The 18,606-nt window shown below is 37.0% G+C and overlaps 1 protein-coding gene across 1 annotated transcript; it reads left to right on the top strand.

The window, feature by feature from the left end:
* Positions 1–2,522: 2,522 nt before the first annotated feature.
* On the top strand, positions 2,523–18,253 carry LOC137404263 (uncharacterized). The gene is made up of 9 exons (XM_068090441.1): positions 2,523–2,731; positions 8,835–9,000; positions 9,152–9,335; positions 9,527–9,723; positions 9,866–10,036; positions 10,181–10,292; positions 13,555–13,653; positions 16,325–16,756; positions 18,009–18,253. The coding sequence occupies exons 1-9, from the start codon at positions 2,577–2,579 to the stop codon at positions 18,038–18,040; spliced, it is 1,548 nt and encodes a 515-aa protein (XP_067946542.1). The 5' UTR covers positions 2,523–2,576; the 3' UTR covers positions 18,041–18,253.
* Positions 18,254–18,606: the final 353 nt, after the last annotated feature.

Below are 18,606 nucleotides of genomic sequence, written 5' to 3'. Positions count from 1 at the left end.
CAAGATGTGTCTTACTGTTTCCCAAGAATATTGTTCTCTACATAATATATGTAAAATTTAGTTTAAAGTTTAGATTATTGCATTGCAATGGCTAGCTTTCCCTCAATAATTTTTATTGTTACAAATGGGAAAATTTTACAGTCAGCAGTCGTGAAAGCGATGTGATTGGTCAGTTTAGACAAGAATGCTATGTCGAGGCATTCCGCTGATGGAAGGGAGAGGACTGTTACAATTTGTTAGTCAAGTCAGCTGGTATTTTACTTTTAAAAAAGACACAGAAGATTATTACTCTAATAAAATCGTTTATTCATTAGACAAATATCATTTCTGATCCAACAGACTGATATTAACAGACTAGCAGCAAGCTTAAACAAGATTGTAACAAATAGTTAGATAACAAATGAGTTGGTTTCAGCTTCTTCCTGTTGAGTTCAGCAAATTGTATCGTCGGCAGCGTTGGGTCTAGAGTAGATACGCTAGAAGTAAGGATTGTCTCCACCCAACTCCTATGAGTTTTCTTCAGTAATAAAAGAATGCAAAGATTACGCATAAAAAGGAAAAAGAACATAATATACACAAGCTGTTGCTGTGAACATCAGCAAAATTAGCTAAATTGCTGACTAGTATATGATATTAATGACTGAATATGTGTAGAGATCACTGCATAGATGCGCATGCATAATTATACATAGATTGCAATTAAAGAAGTAATTATTTTATTACAATCATTTTATTTCTTATACATACCATTAATATTTTTCAGGCTTTTTAATATTTTATAGGCTTTATTTTCTTAGTTCTTCTACAATTTTAACGCTGCTTTAAACTTTTATTTGATTGGCTTGCAGCGATCTTTTAGAGCCAAATAGTGCCAATTAGAAGTTAGATGAGTCTAACCTAAGAATAAGAATCAACTCCAAATTTTTTATCAAGATCTGTCAGAGATGTTTGGCTTTTATAAGGAGCTGTGAAGTGTTTTTAAACAAAAATTTCTATAAAAGATTTTGTTAAAATGAAATCTTTCACAGAGTAATAAAACTTATGAATCTTATACACTGATTAATACCTTTTGAACACATCATTGAAACAATTACTGTGAAAAGCTATACTTGGTTAATGTAAGTCAATTGACCTGCAGTATATAATAAAATAATAGCAACTCACATATGTGATAACTTGTCATTTCATGTGATGAATGGGTATAAAATAGATATGGGCTAAACATGGTAGCAGAACGACAAAAATAGATAGACCAACAGAATCACAGATTGGACACCAAGATAAGGAGAGAGAACAAGAGGAAGGCCAAATGAAAGATGGAGAGATGAAATAGACAGATTTTGAAAAAAAAAACAATATGGAAAAAACAGGTGAAAGACCGGTTATTTTTTCCAGTATAACCTGTTATTTGCTTCTTTTTTTCCATATGATTCTCTTCCAAAAAAATATGGGCTGAACATGATGACAATAGTGAAGATTACATGTAGTAAAAATGAATTCATTAAACGTATGAGCGGAAGACACAAATTAACATTCGCATGTGGCTGATGATAGCTTGCATAGGTAGATAGCATGATATAGCAATGTAATGTAGCTTCAACATAGTGCTGTAATAGATCTGCTAAGCTTGACTATTTCTTATAGCCATATGCATCAAGCTATTTTGGGATTAGCGTAGTAATACGCAAGCCAGCTTTCATGGAAAGCCAATGGACTAGCACATAACTCCGTATATAAAGAGCTATAAGCCAGTGTTCAAGAGGAGGGTTAAGAATATGCAACAGGAGAAGATACAACAACAAAGAGGAACAAAGAGTTAACAAAGAGCAGAGCAAGAGATACAGACTACGAATGACGAAACTAAAGACTGAGAATTATGTTTCTAATCATTATTAAGAACAGCGTGGTAACATTAAGCTAACGTTGAGCAGTTTTGTGTAAATGTATATACATATATGTACACAATTTTGTTTTCTCGTTCAATTAACGTAGTATCATGCATTACCAATCGTATAAAAATTCTTAAAATTACGTGTTTGCTTTCACTTTAACATTTTTACATTTACATGTGTAACTGTTTGAGTATTTATTATTTGTAAACTTATTTCAGCATTACGCTTGATTGTAGTGAATTGTATCTAATTGTTCTATCTTTTCATGCTTATAGAGCTTGTGTAAACAAAAAGGCATACTCATTCACCAGTCGCCTTGCTTGCAACAATTAGTTGTGTATGAGAGCTGTTACTCATTCGGTATAAGACAAGGTGTAAGCAGAACCCAGTTGAAAATGGCTAGTCAGCGCTGACTTCCACAACAGTGCTTTCTATATGCCCACATCGTTTATAAATAGTAAAAAACGTAAGGGTACGAAATAATGTACATGTGTAATTTTAGCTACTATGTTAGGAGTTATCACCTACTTGTTGTATACTGAACGCTGTCTTTTCTATTTCACGTCGCTGTTGAAATCGTCGTCCGATGCCAATAAACGGGTGCTACATGAATGAAAATGAAGACAGGACGTTAACAACATCCAGTTATTGTATTTTTTCATATTCTCCAAACCGGTTGCCAGTATGGCCCATCTCGTAGAAAAGAAGTGTGGCTTCTGCTTACGAACTAATACAAATATAATTGAGTCGAAGCAACTACCGTGTGGACATGTTCACTGCTTATCATGTCTAAGTGAAGCCCTAACCTTGACGCATTTTGTTCAATGTCCAGATTGCACGTAAGTTTTATAAATCATTTTACGCATAATCAATGCGCAACATACTTTTATGATTTTTGTCACGAGTGATTGTCAAAATTTTTACTGCGTTTAAACGTTACATGATTAATAAAATGCATGTATCTAACGATTAAGCAGAGCTATAACTTGTCTTTGTTAAATTTTCTAGGCCAGCTTTAGTTCTGATGCACGTATTATCCGTGTTCTGACGACATTCTCAATTAAATAGCGGCTCTTCTTAAAACCTCCACGAATTTTATAGGGAGCGTTCTATTGGTTGTCTCTATCATTTTGAATAGTTTTCTGTTTTTTCTAAAAAAAAGTAAATTGTATTCTACATGCAAATGCTAAGATGTGGTTATCTAAAAACTAAAGTACTTTTATTGCCTTCTATTGCTGGGTTGGCTAGAAGGAAATAGTGTGTTCGCAACTCTAGTTAAAGAAGTTCAGGTCAGGCTAACTGTGCGTTGCATAATGCTCTCTATCGAATTCATGTAATCCTATCAGTACTGTGACATAAGCTGGGTCTCCCAGTTTTGGTTGGGTGTCCAACGCTGCGCTCAGGCCTGCCAACCCAAGAGTGGGGCAATGCTTGAGATTTGGTTTTGGGGCAATTGATGTATCAATGATAGTCAGGGCTGGTAGTATATTTATAATCGTGGAAATTGGGGCAAAAATCTCACGCATTTCTCACTCATTTTCACTTTTTCTTTGGTGCGATTGCGTGAGTCTCACGCCCAATGCGAGAGAGTTGGCAGGCCTGGCTGCGCTGCAACAACCTTAAGGGTAACCCTTAGAAATTAAGGGCTAAGAGGTGCTTGCAAGGGAGTGGTTCCGATGGGTAAGGGCAAAAGCTATATATCATAGCCAACAGCCAAGCCCCAACAACCCACTATTTCTAGCCAAGTAAGCAGCAACCCATGATAGATTCTGGCCACGATCATGGGCTAGATTTTAGCCGCTAGAAGAACAAACCCTGACAGAACAATTCAGCCTTACGACTCAACCTAGACAACGACTAGACGTTTTTGAAAGTGGAGGATATACACATGTAATATCCCACCACAATCAAATACCTGCCAAAAGTGGATGAGCTGTTATATGGGCCAATGGCTAGTCATTTCAGCCCGCTTATTCACCAGCCATCTAGGTATTGTGAGGTGTTGCAGCACCAAGATTCAACGATGGCACACCAACCTCCCTTTGCCCCCAGCCTTCGCAACCACGATGTTACGCTCCTGTAGCGCAATCAACATCCCCAAAACCAACATCACAACAGTCTCGACTGTCAACACCTGTGTGCAAGCCAATAACTGCTCAGCAGCCTCTGCTGCTACATGATGATTTCGGTCTGCCTAGACCACCACTAGTTCAAGGTTTCCTGTCAGCAAAGTAGGAAGGTCTGGCAGCTCAGTTCACACCTTCTGCTCTCCTCACTGCCCTATATACAGCGTGTCCTGCTAACAGTGGCTCTCTGTGAAAGCCAACTTTTGTAGTACTGGCCAATCACAAGAAACCCTTGAATATTCACATTGTATCTCACGAGATGCGGTTGTGCATTTGCCTCTTGCATTAACACTTCCTTGACTGAGCACCTACGCCTTCAAAAGGGCTGAAAACACAACTCTATTCAACGGCACAATTTGTACCAATGGACATTGCTGCAAGAAAGCTGCTAAATCTTGCCTCAAATTTGTAGTACAGCTGTAGACCATTAATTAAATGTAAATTAAAAACTGAGAAACTTCTCTACAAATTGATATACTTTGCTTGCAGTTAACATATGCAGATCATATGATCTGAGTTGCAATCAATTGGAGCTATGAGAAATTATTTTCCATTTGCATGAATTTTTTGATTTTATCAATATATATTTAATAACGTTGCATAAAAGTTCATTGCACTGATTCATGTTTTTCTACAGTTTGCAGCAAAAACTGACATTTTACATACAATAGCAGTGGAGTTCTGAGACCATTTTCATTGCAAGCTCAGTTGAGATGAGGGCCTTGAGGTTATCAAGCAGTATGCTACAAATCAGCAAATTTATAAAACAAATGAGAATATATAAAATGTTGAAAATAAATAAACAAAAGCAAAACATTGAAAAACTTAACATACAAACAATATTTACAGTAATTGCAGAAACTAAAATGAAAATATTTGAATAAATTTATTTAGTATCAACTTTGTTCCAATCAATAACTTTGTTCCTGGAATGAAATATAAGGTCAATTTCATTGTAGGCTTCATGCCTGACAATTCCCATTTAGTATCTTTTTTCCTCATCTCAATTTGAGGAAGGGACTTTAAAAGGTTCTCTAAAAATAATTTGTTCTGATCTCAAACTGTCTGGAGAACCGCATTTAAAGGTTTCACCAATGCTGTGGTAAGGAAGTTCGGATGGAGATAGCTACATGGAATACACGAGCACTGATAGACAACAATCAAACCGATCGTCTTGCGAGATACCCACTTCAAAAGCTGAGATGCCACAATGTAGGGAAACAAAGCTAGTGGAAAAGGTACAGCTTGCAGAAATTGGTAGAGGTACTTGTATATACCAATTTCTGCCAGCTGTATACTCTCGTTTGAAGAGGAATGAGTTTTCAAAATTGCAGACTGCATAAAGTTGGCTTCGCTATCAAAAATATGGAACACATACCAGTTAGAATAAAAAGCTCGTAACTTTGTACCTGAACTTAAATGAAAACAGAAAGCCCATGATATTTTCAGCATATCTACTAACACTGGCAGCTCCAACTGAGACGGAGGAAAAGTTCTACACCTAACACAAGCAAAGTCATCTAAAAATTCAGACTGTCCAAAGGCTGTTACTTCAATGCACGAATAGGCAAAGATGCGCACACATGGAAGGATGTGGTCAGGAAAGGTCATGTGGGCAAGAGCAACGCAAATAAACAAATGCTACTTACTAAGTGATCAGAACATCGACTGAAGATCACAAACACTCTTTTGACAGAGGAACAGCCGGAAAAAATCATGGTGCCATCTCAACTCAAGGCACTGGCACATGATAGACTATGTTGTTGTTAGGTAAAAAAACTATCTAGATGTACACACTACAAAACTGTTGGACTGATCACAGAATGATCTGTTCTAATGTCACCTCTTCCATGCCCAAGACCAGACACAGCAAGTTTAGTCCTATAACCAAATGAGACCTGGTAAAGCTAAACAACACTGAAACCCTAGAAAAAATTTGCAGAAAGCTTACCAGGTTGCTAAAGGGCATGTATGGGAATGAGACTAATGATGTAGAGAACTTGTGGACAGAGCTAGAGAGAAAATAACCAGTATATGTGATGATACTAGACAACGCAAACAGATGTCATGAAGATTGGCTTGATGAGAATGATGAAAAGATTGTAAGGCTGACCAATGAGAAATTATGTGCTTTTTCAGCTTGGCATGGTGATAAGAGAACTCACAAAAAGACAAGATTACACTATTAGCTAAGAAGTGCAACAGCACACGAGGAATATGAAGAATGAGTGGTGTTAAAAAAGCGACAGAAATACAAAGTTTAGCCCACAGAAACATGAGAAGAGAGTTTTAGGCAGCCACCAGAAAGTTCTGTGGGCCCAAATGTCAGGGAACCAAATTTATAAAGGCAAACATGGAAAATTGCATTAGGACAAATGTGCAATCATAGACATATAGAGGGAATATTTTAGTGGTTTGCTCTACCAACAGTCTGAAGTTATTGATAAGTTCTTTCACGATCTACTGGAAGCTGGACAAGCTCACCTAAAATTAGAATCGGCATTTCTGGAGGTACAGAAAGCTTTGAGCATGAAGAATGATAAATCAACTTGCTATGACAGAATACCTGTAGAAGTGCTGAAGGCGGCAGGATGTCAAGTAATTAAAAAACTTCACAGGCTGGTTGTACACATGGAAAATGAAGAGGCTTCTTTCAGATCTTAGAAACGCAGTCATTCTCATGATATACAAAAATAGAGACAATTCATGTTGTAAAAACTATAAGGGTATTCAACTTTAGTCAACCGCTGGCAAAGTTCTCATCAGGATACTGTCTTATAGACTGACCTCGTTTGCAGAAAATATCCTCCCAAAAACTCAATTTGGCTTCTGGTCTGAACAAAGAACAGTCGATATGATTTTTGCAGCCAGACAACTTTAAGGGGAATGTAAGGAACAGTACTAAGATCTCTTAATGGCCTTCATAGATCTAGCTGAGGTGGTTGACACTGTTAATGAAAGGGCATTCTAGATAATACTTAGTAAAATTACTGTCCATTTAAATTCGTCCCTATTGCACGACTTACAGGAGGGTATGAATTCATCAGTACTAGTTGACAGAAAAACCAGCAGCCCCTTAAAAATTGCCACTGCAAAGTCAAGCAGGGCTGTGTAAGCACTCTAACACTGTTCACAGGGTTTCTCCTGGCCATCCTACACATCCTTCAAAACAGAATAACAGCTGAAATCGAGGTCTGATACAAAAATAATGGAGGCCATTTCAATCTGCAGCCTAGCAAAGACTAGTATCTACAATGACCATGCAACAACTACAGTATGCTGATGACAATGCAATTATTGCCCATCCAAAAGAGGCTCTGCAAAAGATTATGGAGGTATTCTAGTATGCTCATTCCACTAAGCTCAGCACAAAAAAAAACTCCGGTTCTTTGTGACCCAAACTCAAAAAAATTAAGAAATGAGATCCAGCAACCAGAGGTTAAGGTAAATAGAGATCTTGTAAAATGTAGACAGTCTTGGCTATCTTCGGAGCACTCTCTTGTTAAATTTCTTAACATTGAATCAAGAATTTTCAAAAATTAAACAAAAAATAAACTATCACTATGTTTCCATGATGCGCAGTGCTTCGGAGTTGCGCCCTCTCCGAATCATAGAAACGGCATCTTCGCACTGAAATCACTGCGCACTGGTCAGTGCGAAGCCAGTGCAAATTCGCAGCAAGGAAACAGCAATTGCGCAGTGGCTGCGCATAGCTCTCATGTCGTGCAAACGGATTCTTCGAGCGCCATAGACTAGTACAAAAGTTATCTTGCTTATCTTTGTTTTTGCTATTCTTCCGATATTTTTTCACTTAAATTTAATTATGGTCTGCTCCTACGAAGATGATGAAGTGATTACTTTCCTGGACTTTGTTATCGATACCAACACTTTTCGAAAAATAGGTGGCAAGCCCTAAAGTAACATTTCAATAACCTATTACTGATATAAATATTTATTAAAAATATATTATTTGTAAAAATTGTGTTAAGGTTTGTAAAACATTGTGAATGTGTATTGTAAATAAAAGTATAATGATGACAAAAGCATAAAAAGACCTTTTCTGACGTTCGTTACGCATGATCGATTCCATGTATCCATCCAGCGATTCGATTTATACAATTTCTTTTTTCTAGCTAATTTGCTGAAAACCACTGCGCAGCATGGAAACGTACAATCCCCTCGACTTTGGAGGGGGCTGCTTCGCAGTAATGCGCACCATGGAAACATAGTGTATGCTTTGACAGTGCCTTTTCTGACTGGCTATGGACGAGAGTTTTTGAAAATTGATTCCTGAAGAAGAGCATCGAACTCATGGTGTACAAAGCTATTGGGCTAATAACACTGATCTATGGCTCAGGTCTATAGCTCAGCAAGCGCCTCAAGCTCAAGAAAGATAATGGATATACACCGGTTAGAATATTACACCAACAACAGTGTCCACACACAGTCCAGTTCATCATGGATACATTTGAATATGGAAGAATGGAGCGTCGTGAAAAGCTTGAAAATGCTCAAAAGCAGTGACAGAATTCCAAAACGTAAGAGAGTAGTGATTTGCAGTAACTCCGTTGTTAAAAAACCTGCAAATCAAAAGTCAGACTACACAGCCATTCGCAGATAACAAGCACCCATCCTACTTTATAAATAGGGATAACGAAAAGAAGGTGGATGATTCCGTGTTAAACCCTCAGGAAAGTAATAGTTGTTCTATTCCTTTTCTTATCTCATGAAAACATGAGCAGACTACTAAGTGTTAGAAGGTTAACTCACTAGCTTTTTTGATATCCTTAGTGCACTAGGGATGTACTGATTATAGACAAGTTGTGGGAGTTACTCTCACGAAGCTACCCTCCGGGATAGGAGCAGATAAGCCTCAGCATTATTGTGATATATGCTTAGAACGCAAGGATTGTAACACAACAGCTGTCAGCTACTGTACACATGACAGCTGTAAGAAATTATTCTGCGACAAGCATGCACAGGTTAGCATTAGACTTCAAGCTCTAATGTTTCTCAATATTTCTTTGCCAAACTTATGTAAAAAGCTCTGCATCTATGTTGGACTATCCAACCACTGTTATATCAATAGTTGCCATTCTGGAGCCATTAATGCTTATGTGGTATTTATGGTAGTTCCACAATGAAGTCATGCTACATCACGAGATAATCAATATTGCCGAATATGAGAGACATCCTGTTACGTACCAGACAAGGTTTTGTAGTCAGCACCCAGAACGAGAACTGACTTGCATGGGGTGCAAGGCTTGCCTGCAGCCTCTCTGCTTTGACTGTATTGATGACCAGTCGAGCTGTGCAGGTATTACTCATTTACTAATTCCTCCCTTTTGCCTACATTATAAATCTTGTAATGTCTGAAACTGGTTGATCATTGTCACTCATCCCTAATGTCATAACTAGATCTAGTCTACTGCTAAGATTAGCTATTAATTTTTTTCTACCTTCAATTATCTTCTGTAAAGTTTTATTGTGGTTATAAACTCAATATAGGTATGGCTCACCAGGTGGTCACGATTAAAAAACTGTCTAAGACGACGAGAAATAAGATAAATCGCCTCAAAACCCGATGCAGTAATAGACGAGAGAAGTTATTATTATTCTGTGAGGATTTAAACAGGATTATTAGTAGTTATGATGAGGAGACCGAAAAAATGGTTGAGCAAATTCATCACGCAAAATGCGCTCAGGTACGCAGGACATGTCAACATTTTCAGCTTTCAAATGTATTTCTCATTTGCCTTTACCTTTTGGCACATAATTTTGTGTTGTTTTTTGCAGCACATTCATAATTGTACATGTATACTTAGCTTTTCAGTCTCTATAATTTAGCTTCAAAGCATCACTGCCAAATACACTTGCTTAGAGAAGAATCTCCGCACTGGAAGGGATGGTCGAAAAAAGGACCTTGCTGCATTCAAGGATCTAACTGTTGACCCACAACTGATCGAACTTGAGAAGAGCATTAAAGTTTTGGCTGCTTTAGCTCTGCAGTGCCATGAGGTAATCTAGATTATAATTATAGAACAGCCCTGGTTGGCGATATCGTTTCAGTGGTTTTAGCTCAGTAGTCATTCAGTGAATTGCTATCTATGTTATTGCTGGTTTTACTCTATAAAATTACATCCTTGAAGTTATTTGCTGCAGGGCAACGTGATCAGCTCGCATAATGAGTCTAAGCAGCTTTTAGAACCCTTGCTAAGCTCGGCTCTACCGTCACTAACCATTGCAACACCAACTGTGAAACTTGACTCCGCGGGTTAGTCAATAGTTTTATACATTATTAGTCTACTGGCCACATACTGTGCTGTGAAAGATCGTCAGGTGCGTGCAATCATTTTAAAGCATCAGAGGGCTGTCGATTGGTGCAGGTGTTATAGAGTCGGTCCTGAAGCTGAATGTCAAGAGTTCAAATCCCATATGATGCAATTTTTTTTTAACCTTCAACCTTGGCTCCAGACAGACAGAAACATTTTTGTAAAGGCTACTGAATACCCAGATAATAAAAAGTCTGCACAAAAAAATTAATTCTTATTTAACATATATCAACAGTTACCATTCTAGCTTTCAAACTTCATATCATGAGAAAAGTGTTTGGTGTAGTTTAAATAAATTGAGAGCAAAATAAATCAACTGTAAAGGTTTTCAAATTTTGTTAAAAAACTAACTTTCAAACTTCATATCATGAGAAAAAATTTTGTGCAGGTCAAATGAATTAAGAAAAAAATAAAACAACTATGAAAGTGTTTAAATGTAAATATAAAATAATTAGCAAGTAATAGCTAAATTAAGTAGGTTTTGCTAAGATTACAATGAAAACTGAATTGGCAATGATACAATTAATACGAACTGAGAGAATGAAATAAACATCTTGGATATGTTGAATTAATAATAACAATTCGTGCATGGAAGTGCCTGTATAAAGAAGGTTACCATTGCCGTAGAAGCTATCCTTCAAAACTTTGAGTACGACAATACAGATGCCTCTCAATACTGGTACAAACGTAAAATTGAGATACTTGTACTGGTACTTTATCTGACCAAACGGAAAGAGCATGTAGAGGCTATTCCTACTCGAGATAATAAAATTTTCCACATGAAAAGTATTTAGCCTTTTCAGATTTAGCGATATAACCTTATACTTAGGAACAACCAGAAATAGGGGTGTAGCAGCACATTTGAAGTTTAAATGGCACATTTATAAATTACAAATAAAAAAATAGGTAATGGCAAACAAGTAGCTTTCAAAAAATTTCAACAAATGTAAAAAGTAATATTAATTGATGATAAAAAGTGCAAATTTAGTGTATGCAATTGCGAAAAGGATAGAGTATATGGTAAAAGCATTGAAATGGTAAGAATGGCTGAGCCTTGTGGTTAGGTTTGCGTGGTTACAAACTTGTGGTTGCAATCTTTGTGAGTTCAAATATTATATATATTATATATATATAATTTTATATATTATATATATATAATATATATATAATATATATTATTATATATATATACTATATATATACATGTATATATATATACATGTATATATATATATTATATATATATACATGTATATATATATACTAGCTGTGCCACCCGGCGTTGCCCGTGTAATATAAGAGTATTTGGACAGAAAATTGATTTGTATTTAACATATTACAACATTTGCCATTCTAACTTTCAAACTACATATCATGAGAAAAGTTTTTTGTCTTATAAACAATGAGAAGTAGTGAGCGTTTTGCTATTAGCCAGTTTAATAATGTGAGCGAACAGCTTCTCGTGACGTTATGCTATGACCCGCGTCATACAGGTCATACCTACCATACGCGTCACACCTAAAGCATTTAGGTATCGCTCTGATATATTCACTTATATTGGCAGGGTAGCAATTCGACTTCCGCAGTCTAGTGGGCTAGGCGTAATACTGATGAACGGCTTGGCCCGAGATCGAATTCTATTCGTTATGGAATATTTATTCCAAGATTTTAAGATCTATAGCCGGATTTCCGACATACATTGAGAAATATATATATATATATTTTTCTCAAAGTATGTATTTCGGAAATATATATATATATATATATTGTGAAGTTGGTTGTGAGGATGTAGAATATTTAGACAAGTACGATGGTGTAAAGCTATTACTTGATTGCTGGATCATTATACATACTATCCTAGTATTATTGTGAAACGTTTTTTGTAAGACACTTGAGAACTGGATATCTCGAGTGCAGTAGACATCTCTACAATGTAAATCTTCCTATATGTAAATTCCACTGAAGGTAAAGACTTTTTATAAAGTGTTTGCATCATATTACGAAGGAACTTCCATATAATATAAAGCAACAAGCCGTTATAACATCTAAGTTTGATTTGAATAATGAGTGTCTCACAGTTGGCCTTAAAAGTATCATTTTCTCTCTTGCCACACTTGGGAGAGAAAGCGATGTATATGGGTATTTATTATATTTTATTACTTAATTTTAGGCATATATAAACCTTTTGCTCTTTCTTCACTGCATAGACCTTTCTGGGAAGAAAAAAGGAGATAAAAATCTATTTAAATTGACGTTCAAGGTGTGCGCAGTACGCACCCCTTAATTCATTGTGAAATTACCATAATCATGGACCCTAAATCAAGTGTAAGTGATAAAAGAAAAGAGAAAAGTTGCTGATACAAACCAATAATACAGCAGCTGCTGTACAGTCATTAAATTTGTCTAGAATTAGTTTCTCACATTGGAATGCCAAAAAGGTGAGTTTGGGAAGATCTTAGAACCGGTTTAGCTATTTATACAGTATGTATTTTACTGTTTGTATAATGTAAAAATTCTCGGAATGGACTTACATTGTATGAGCATTTACTGTATAATTGAAAATGGAAAAGAGCAAATATTTAAAAGACTGTTTTCAGCAAATGAATGGAGAATATATGTATGTATGGTGAACAGGGATTACATGTTTGTTACAATTTCCATTTCCATAGCATTTCCATAATTCATTTCCATAGTTTTTTCCATTTCAATAAAATTTCCATAATTTATTTCCATATTATTTCCATTTCCATAATATTTCCATAATTCATTTCCATATTATTTCCACTTTCATAATATTTCCATAATTCATTTCCATATTATTTCCACTTTCATAATATTTCCATAATTTATTTCCATATTATTTCCATAACATTTCCATAATTAATTTTCATAGTTTTTTTCATTTCCATAACATTTCCATAATTTATTGCCATATTATTTCCATAACATTTCCATAATTTATTTCCATATTATTTCCATTTCCATAATATTTCCATAATTCATTTCCATAATTCATTTCCATATTATTTCCATTTCCATAACATTTCCATATTATTTCCATTTCCATAACATTTCCATATTTCTAAAATAAAATTTCCATAAAATTATGAGAATATTTATGTTTATGGAAATGGATGTGGAAAAGTAAACATTTCCATAATATGTTTAGCGATCCCTGATGGTGAAGCTTCTTTAATTTTGCAGGTAAATGTAGGAGCATTGAACTCACGCTGGTGCCCTCTAATACACCTCTAACTGTTAAGCCATCTGACTCCATATCAGCAACTTGCAATAATACTTGTGGTTAGTAATTAGATTTTCATTTCCAATCTGCCTTTGTTTTTATCTGAGGATATCGTTCATATATTCTTTTCATTGCTTGTAAAGTCGTATGCTGAATTCTAAGGTGTTTCTATGTGTGGCTAATTTTATCTTGACCAACAAAGTGGATAAATAACCTGATTGATGATGGGTAAAGCACGCCAAATATGGAGACCTCTCTGTCGTTCTCTAACCACTCATTTCTGCTTTTTCAGTGTAGGCTCCTTTCCTTTTTCAGTGTAGGCTCCTTTCCTTTTTCAGTGTAGGCTCCTTTCCTTTTTCAGTGTAGGCTCCTTTCCTTTTTCAGTGTAGGCTCCTTTCCTTTTTCAGTGTAGGCTCCTTTCCTTTTTCAGTGTAGGCTCCTTTCCTTTTTCAGTGTAGGCTCCTTTCCTTTTTCAGTGTAGGCTCCTTTCCTTTTTCAGTGTAGGCTCCTTTCCTTTTTCAGTGTAGGCTCCTTTCCTTTTTCAGTGTAGGCGCCTTTCCTTTTTCAGTGTAGGCTCCTTTCCTTTTTCAGTGTAGGCTCCTTTCCTTTTTCAGTGTAGGCTCCTTTCCTTTTTCAGTGTAGGCTCCTTTCCTTTTTCAGTGTAGGCGCCTTTCCTTTTTCAGTGTAGGCTCCTTTCCTTTTTCAGTGTAGGCTCCTTTCCTTTTTCAGTGTAGGCTCCTTTCCTTTTTCAGTGTAGGCTCCTTTCCTTTTTCAGTGTAGGCTCCTTTCCTTTTTCAGTGTAGGCGCCTTTCCTTTTTCAGTGTAGGCTCCTTTCCTTTTTCAGTGTAGGCTCCTTTCCTTTTTCAGTGTAGGCGCCTTTCCTTTTTCAGTGTAGGCTCCTTTCCTTTTTCAGTGTAGGCGCCTTTCCTTTTTCAGTGTAGGCGCCTTTCCTTTTTCAGTGTAGGCGCCTTTCCTTTTTCAGTGTAGGCTTCTTTCCTTTTTCAGTGTAGGCTCCTTTCCTTTTTCAGTGTAGGCGCCTTTCCTTTTTCAGTGTAGGCGCCTTTCCTTTTTCAGTGTAGGCTCCTTTCCTTTTTCAGTGTAGGCTCCTTTCCTTTTTCAGTGTAGGCTCCTTTCCTTTTTCAGTGTAGGCTCCTTTCCTTTTTCAGTGTAGGCGCCTTTCCTTTTTCAGTGTAGGCGCCTTTCCTTTTTCAGTGTAGGCTCCTTTCCTATGTCAGTGTAGGCTCCTTTCCTTTTTCAGTGTAGGCTCCTTTCCTTTTTCAGTGTAGGCTCCTTTCCTTTTTCAGTGTAGGCTCCTTTCCTTTTTCAGTGTAGGCGCCTTTCCTTTTTCAGTGTAGGCTCCTTTCCTTTTTCAGTGTAGGCTCCTTTCCTTTTTCAGTGTAGGCTCCTTTCCTTTTTCAGTGTAGGCTCCTTTCCTTTTTCAGTGTAGGCGCCTTTCCTTTTTCAGTGTAGGCTCCTTTCCTTTTTCAGTGTAGGCTCCTTTCCTTTTTCAGTGTAGGCGCCTTTCCTTTTTCAGTGTAGGCTCCTTTCCTTTTTCAGTGTAGGCTCCTTTCCTTTTTCAGTGTAGGCTCCTTTCCTTTTTCAGTGTAGGCTCCTTTCCTTTTTCAGTGTAGGCTCCTTTCCTTTTTCAGTGTAGGCTCCTTTCCTTTTTCAGTGTAGGCGCCTTTCCTTTTTCAGTGTAGGCTCCTTTCCTTTTTCAGTGTAGGCTCCTTTCCTTTTTCAGTGTAGGCTCTTTTCCTTTTTCAGTGTAGGCTCCTTTCCTTTTTCAGTGTAGGCTCCTTTCCTTTTTCAGTGTAGGCGCCTTTCCTTTTTCAGTGTAGGCTCCTTTTCTTTTTCAGTGTAGGCTCCTTTCCTTTTTCAGTGTAGGCGCCTTTCCTTTTTCAGTGTAGGCTCCTTTCCTTTTTCAGTGTAGGCTCCTTTCCTTTTTCAGTGTAGGCTCCTTTCCTTTTTCAGTGTAGGCTCCTTTCCTTTTTCAGTGTAGGCGCCTTTCCTTTTTCAGTGTAGGCTCCTTTCCTTTTTCAGTGTAGGCTCCTTTCCTTTTTCAGTGTAGGCGCCTTTCCTTCTTCAGTGTAGGCTCCTTTCCTTTTTCAGTGTAGGCTCCTTTCCTTTTTCAGTGTAGGCTCCTTTCCTTTTTCAGTGTAGACTCCTTTCCTTTTTCAGTGTAGGCTCCTTTCCTTTTTCAGTGTAGGCTCCTTTCCCTTTTCAGTGTAGGCTCCTTTCCTTTTTCAGTGTAGGCTCCTTTCCTTTTTCAGTGTAGGCGCCTTTCCTTTTTCAGTGTAGGCTCCTTTCCTTTTTCAGTGTAGGCTCCTTTCCTTTTTCAGTGTAGGCTCCTTTCCTTTTTCAGTGTAGGCTCCTTTCCTTTTTCAGTGTAGGCGCCTTTCCTTTTTCAGTGTAGGCTCCTTTCCTTTTTCAGTGTAGGCTCCTTTCCTTTTTCAGTGTAGGCTCCTTTCCTTTTTCAGTGTAGGCTCCTTTCCTTTTTCAGTATAGGCTCCTTTCCTTTTTCAGTGTAGGCTCCTTTCCTTTTTCTATGTCCATTTTTACTCCTTCTCAAAATGCTAGGTGAAAACAATATACGTTTTTAACTTTAGGATATTTCTTCTATAGAATTGAAATATAAAAATTCGTTGATGAATCTTGACCAGCTCATGAGATTTGTTGATTGACATCTGCCAAAACATCTCGCAATGCCAGTGGTCCTATTTGTCATTGCAGCAAATATCGACTCAGCGCCGCAGTATGCAGCAAGTCACCTTACTGAGCCAGTTGCAACGCCATCATCTTACTGCGTTGAGAACATTGCTGTTAAAGGTCATGCGCCTGACATCGAACCTGAGTTAGCTTGTTGCTCTATGAGTGATGATCGCTCTATGAGTGGTGATAGCTCTATGACTGATAATGGTTCAATGAGTAAGAGCTCCACCACCTTGCTAAGTGCGGAACTACGTCGGCTCAACATGGATACAATGCTCCAACACAAGCCTGTACTGACATACAACAGGGAAGAGCTGCTTCAACACAAACCTGGCCTTGGTTATGTATGTCCGTTTAATCTTGTTGAGGTTGGGCTGGTCCTAGACATTCCTACTACAATAAAGAAAAAGAAGAATAGAAAGAAAAAGACAGCTAACAGTGTTAACCTATTGGGTATGTTATCATTCTTTACATAGTTTGTGATCAACCTTCTGTCAGTAAAGTAGGTCAACAACTCGGTATGCCCAATAGTAATCTGTTTCACCTCAAAAGATGTTACACCAACATTATCTCTATCACAAATTTGTGTGAAAAAATAAACATACTGCATAGTAGACAGAATGTTGGTTGTTGCCATGGCTTTAACCGCTTGTATTTAAAACATTATAGTTCACTGTTAGGCTTTGCACCATGCTTTCTATTTCGCAGTTCTGTTCTTAACGGGAAGTCTCCGCAGCATCATATAACTTTTCTTTTCGATTGTCTGTACTGACTATTATGCAGAAGGTTGTACAAAATAAGTGTCCTTCATACCCTCATAAAGCCTCTAGTTTGAAAATACATGTAAGCCATCGGTTACCAAAATGTATCAAAATCATTTTACGAAATGCCTTTATCTCAACTAAAGTTTGCAAGGAATTTAAAAAGTTAGCGTCGTTACAGCTACACATTGTTTTGTGATTCCATTTGTTGCGTTCTAAATCACAGTTGAATTGATCTTTTGTGAAAAATTAAAGCTATCATATTTGCTAATAATAAGTCGTCCAATCAAATGTGAGCCTCAATCGCTCCTGGTCGAACCAGATCATACTGTTGTAAGTTTCTGCAATTCAGTTACTTCTGCTGCTTCTCCAGAGCCTCCAACATCAGAAGCTTTGGCTCAGCTGCCATGGGGCCTCTTTTAAGGTTATTGTTCATTTCCTGTTTTGTCAAAAAGTCAATACATCTTTCTTTAGTAAAAAATAGTGATACATTTGTACAAGTTAGTGTTGTTAATGATGATGATTCAGTTGTTCGCATTCATGATTTGTCATATACTGGACCTTACACAGTGCTGTTAGCTAGGTGTTTGACACACACTAGTCAGTGATATATACATGCGGGCTAGTAATCATTTTTACTCACGCTCACCATTTTGAACCTAAATTATTTCCTGTTCAGTAAAAATTAGGGCTGGTGTCTTTGTCATGGCAGATATGTGTGTAAGGATTTGAGATTTAAATTTGCTCATACAACGATCAAATAATAGTTTGAACCTGTAGAGGAATTATCTACCCCTAATAGGTACTCAGGCAGTCAAGAGTAGATGATTTACTGCCTATTTACAGTGTTCTGTTGCAACTTCAACTTAGTTGTGGTAAAGTCAGAGAGCAGGCAAGCTTTGCACTTTCGCTATTTTCATTTTTTTACATTTTCCATCATTCAGTTTTAGATGCTGATACGAAATGCGAGGCTTGAGAGGACTGAGAACAGCTTCAGCTCTTAGCTACCACAAAACTTTTATTTTTTCATTTATTGGTGTTTGGTTGCTTTGAACGGGTTTTGAAAAATGATATTTTTAAAAAAAATATGCACATTCAATTTCATTTTACACAATCTTTAGATTTTATCAATCAAATTAAGTCATTTTTCTACCTTCAGCTCTACGGTTATACAAATACATATACAGTAAATCCAAACTCAGAATGTTGTTTAGCTAGTTTGCTTAGTAATACTTATTATGGGTCAAAGGGTGCCACTGCACTTGATCATGATTATATAACACACACATAAGCAGTGGTGTGGTAGATTATCCTCTTGGTTTCCTTGGAGTATATTTAGCGACCAGTTTCAAGTCTCCAGATTATATAGAAGCTTCGTAACCTTCTTGTATTAATACTTTGAAGCCAAACATTGTATACACGAGCAAGCCTTGTCCTAGATTGTATTAATAACGTTCAATTGATTGTAAAATCACTTAGAATACCATGATTCTTTTTGAATTAAAAATCATATTGAAGCTCCAAGCTTGTAGCACTAAATGA

The sequence above is a fragment of the Watersipora subatra genome, chromosome 9 (genome assembly GCF_963576615.1).
Source record: "Watersipora subatra chromosome 9, tzWatSuba1.1, whole genome shotgun sequence".
Lineage (NCBI taxonomy): Eukaryota > Metazoa > Bryozoa > Gymnolaemata > Cheilostomatida > Watersiporidae > Watersipora > Watersipora subatra.
This window is presented reverse-complemented; position numbering and strand designations above follow the sequence as displayed.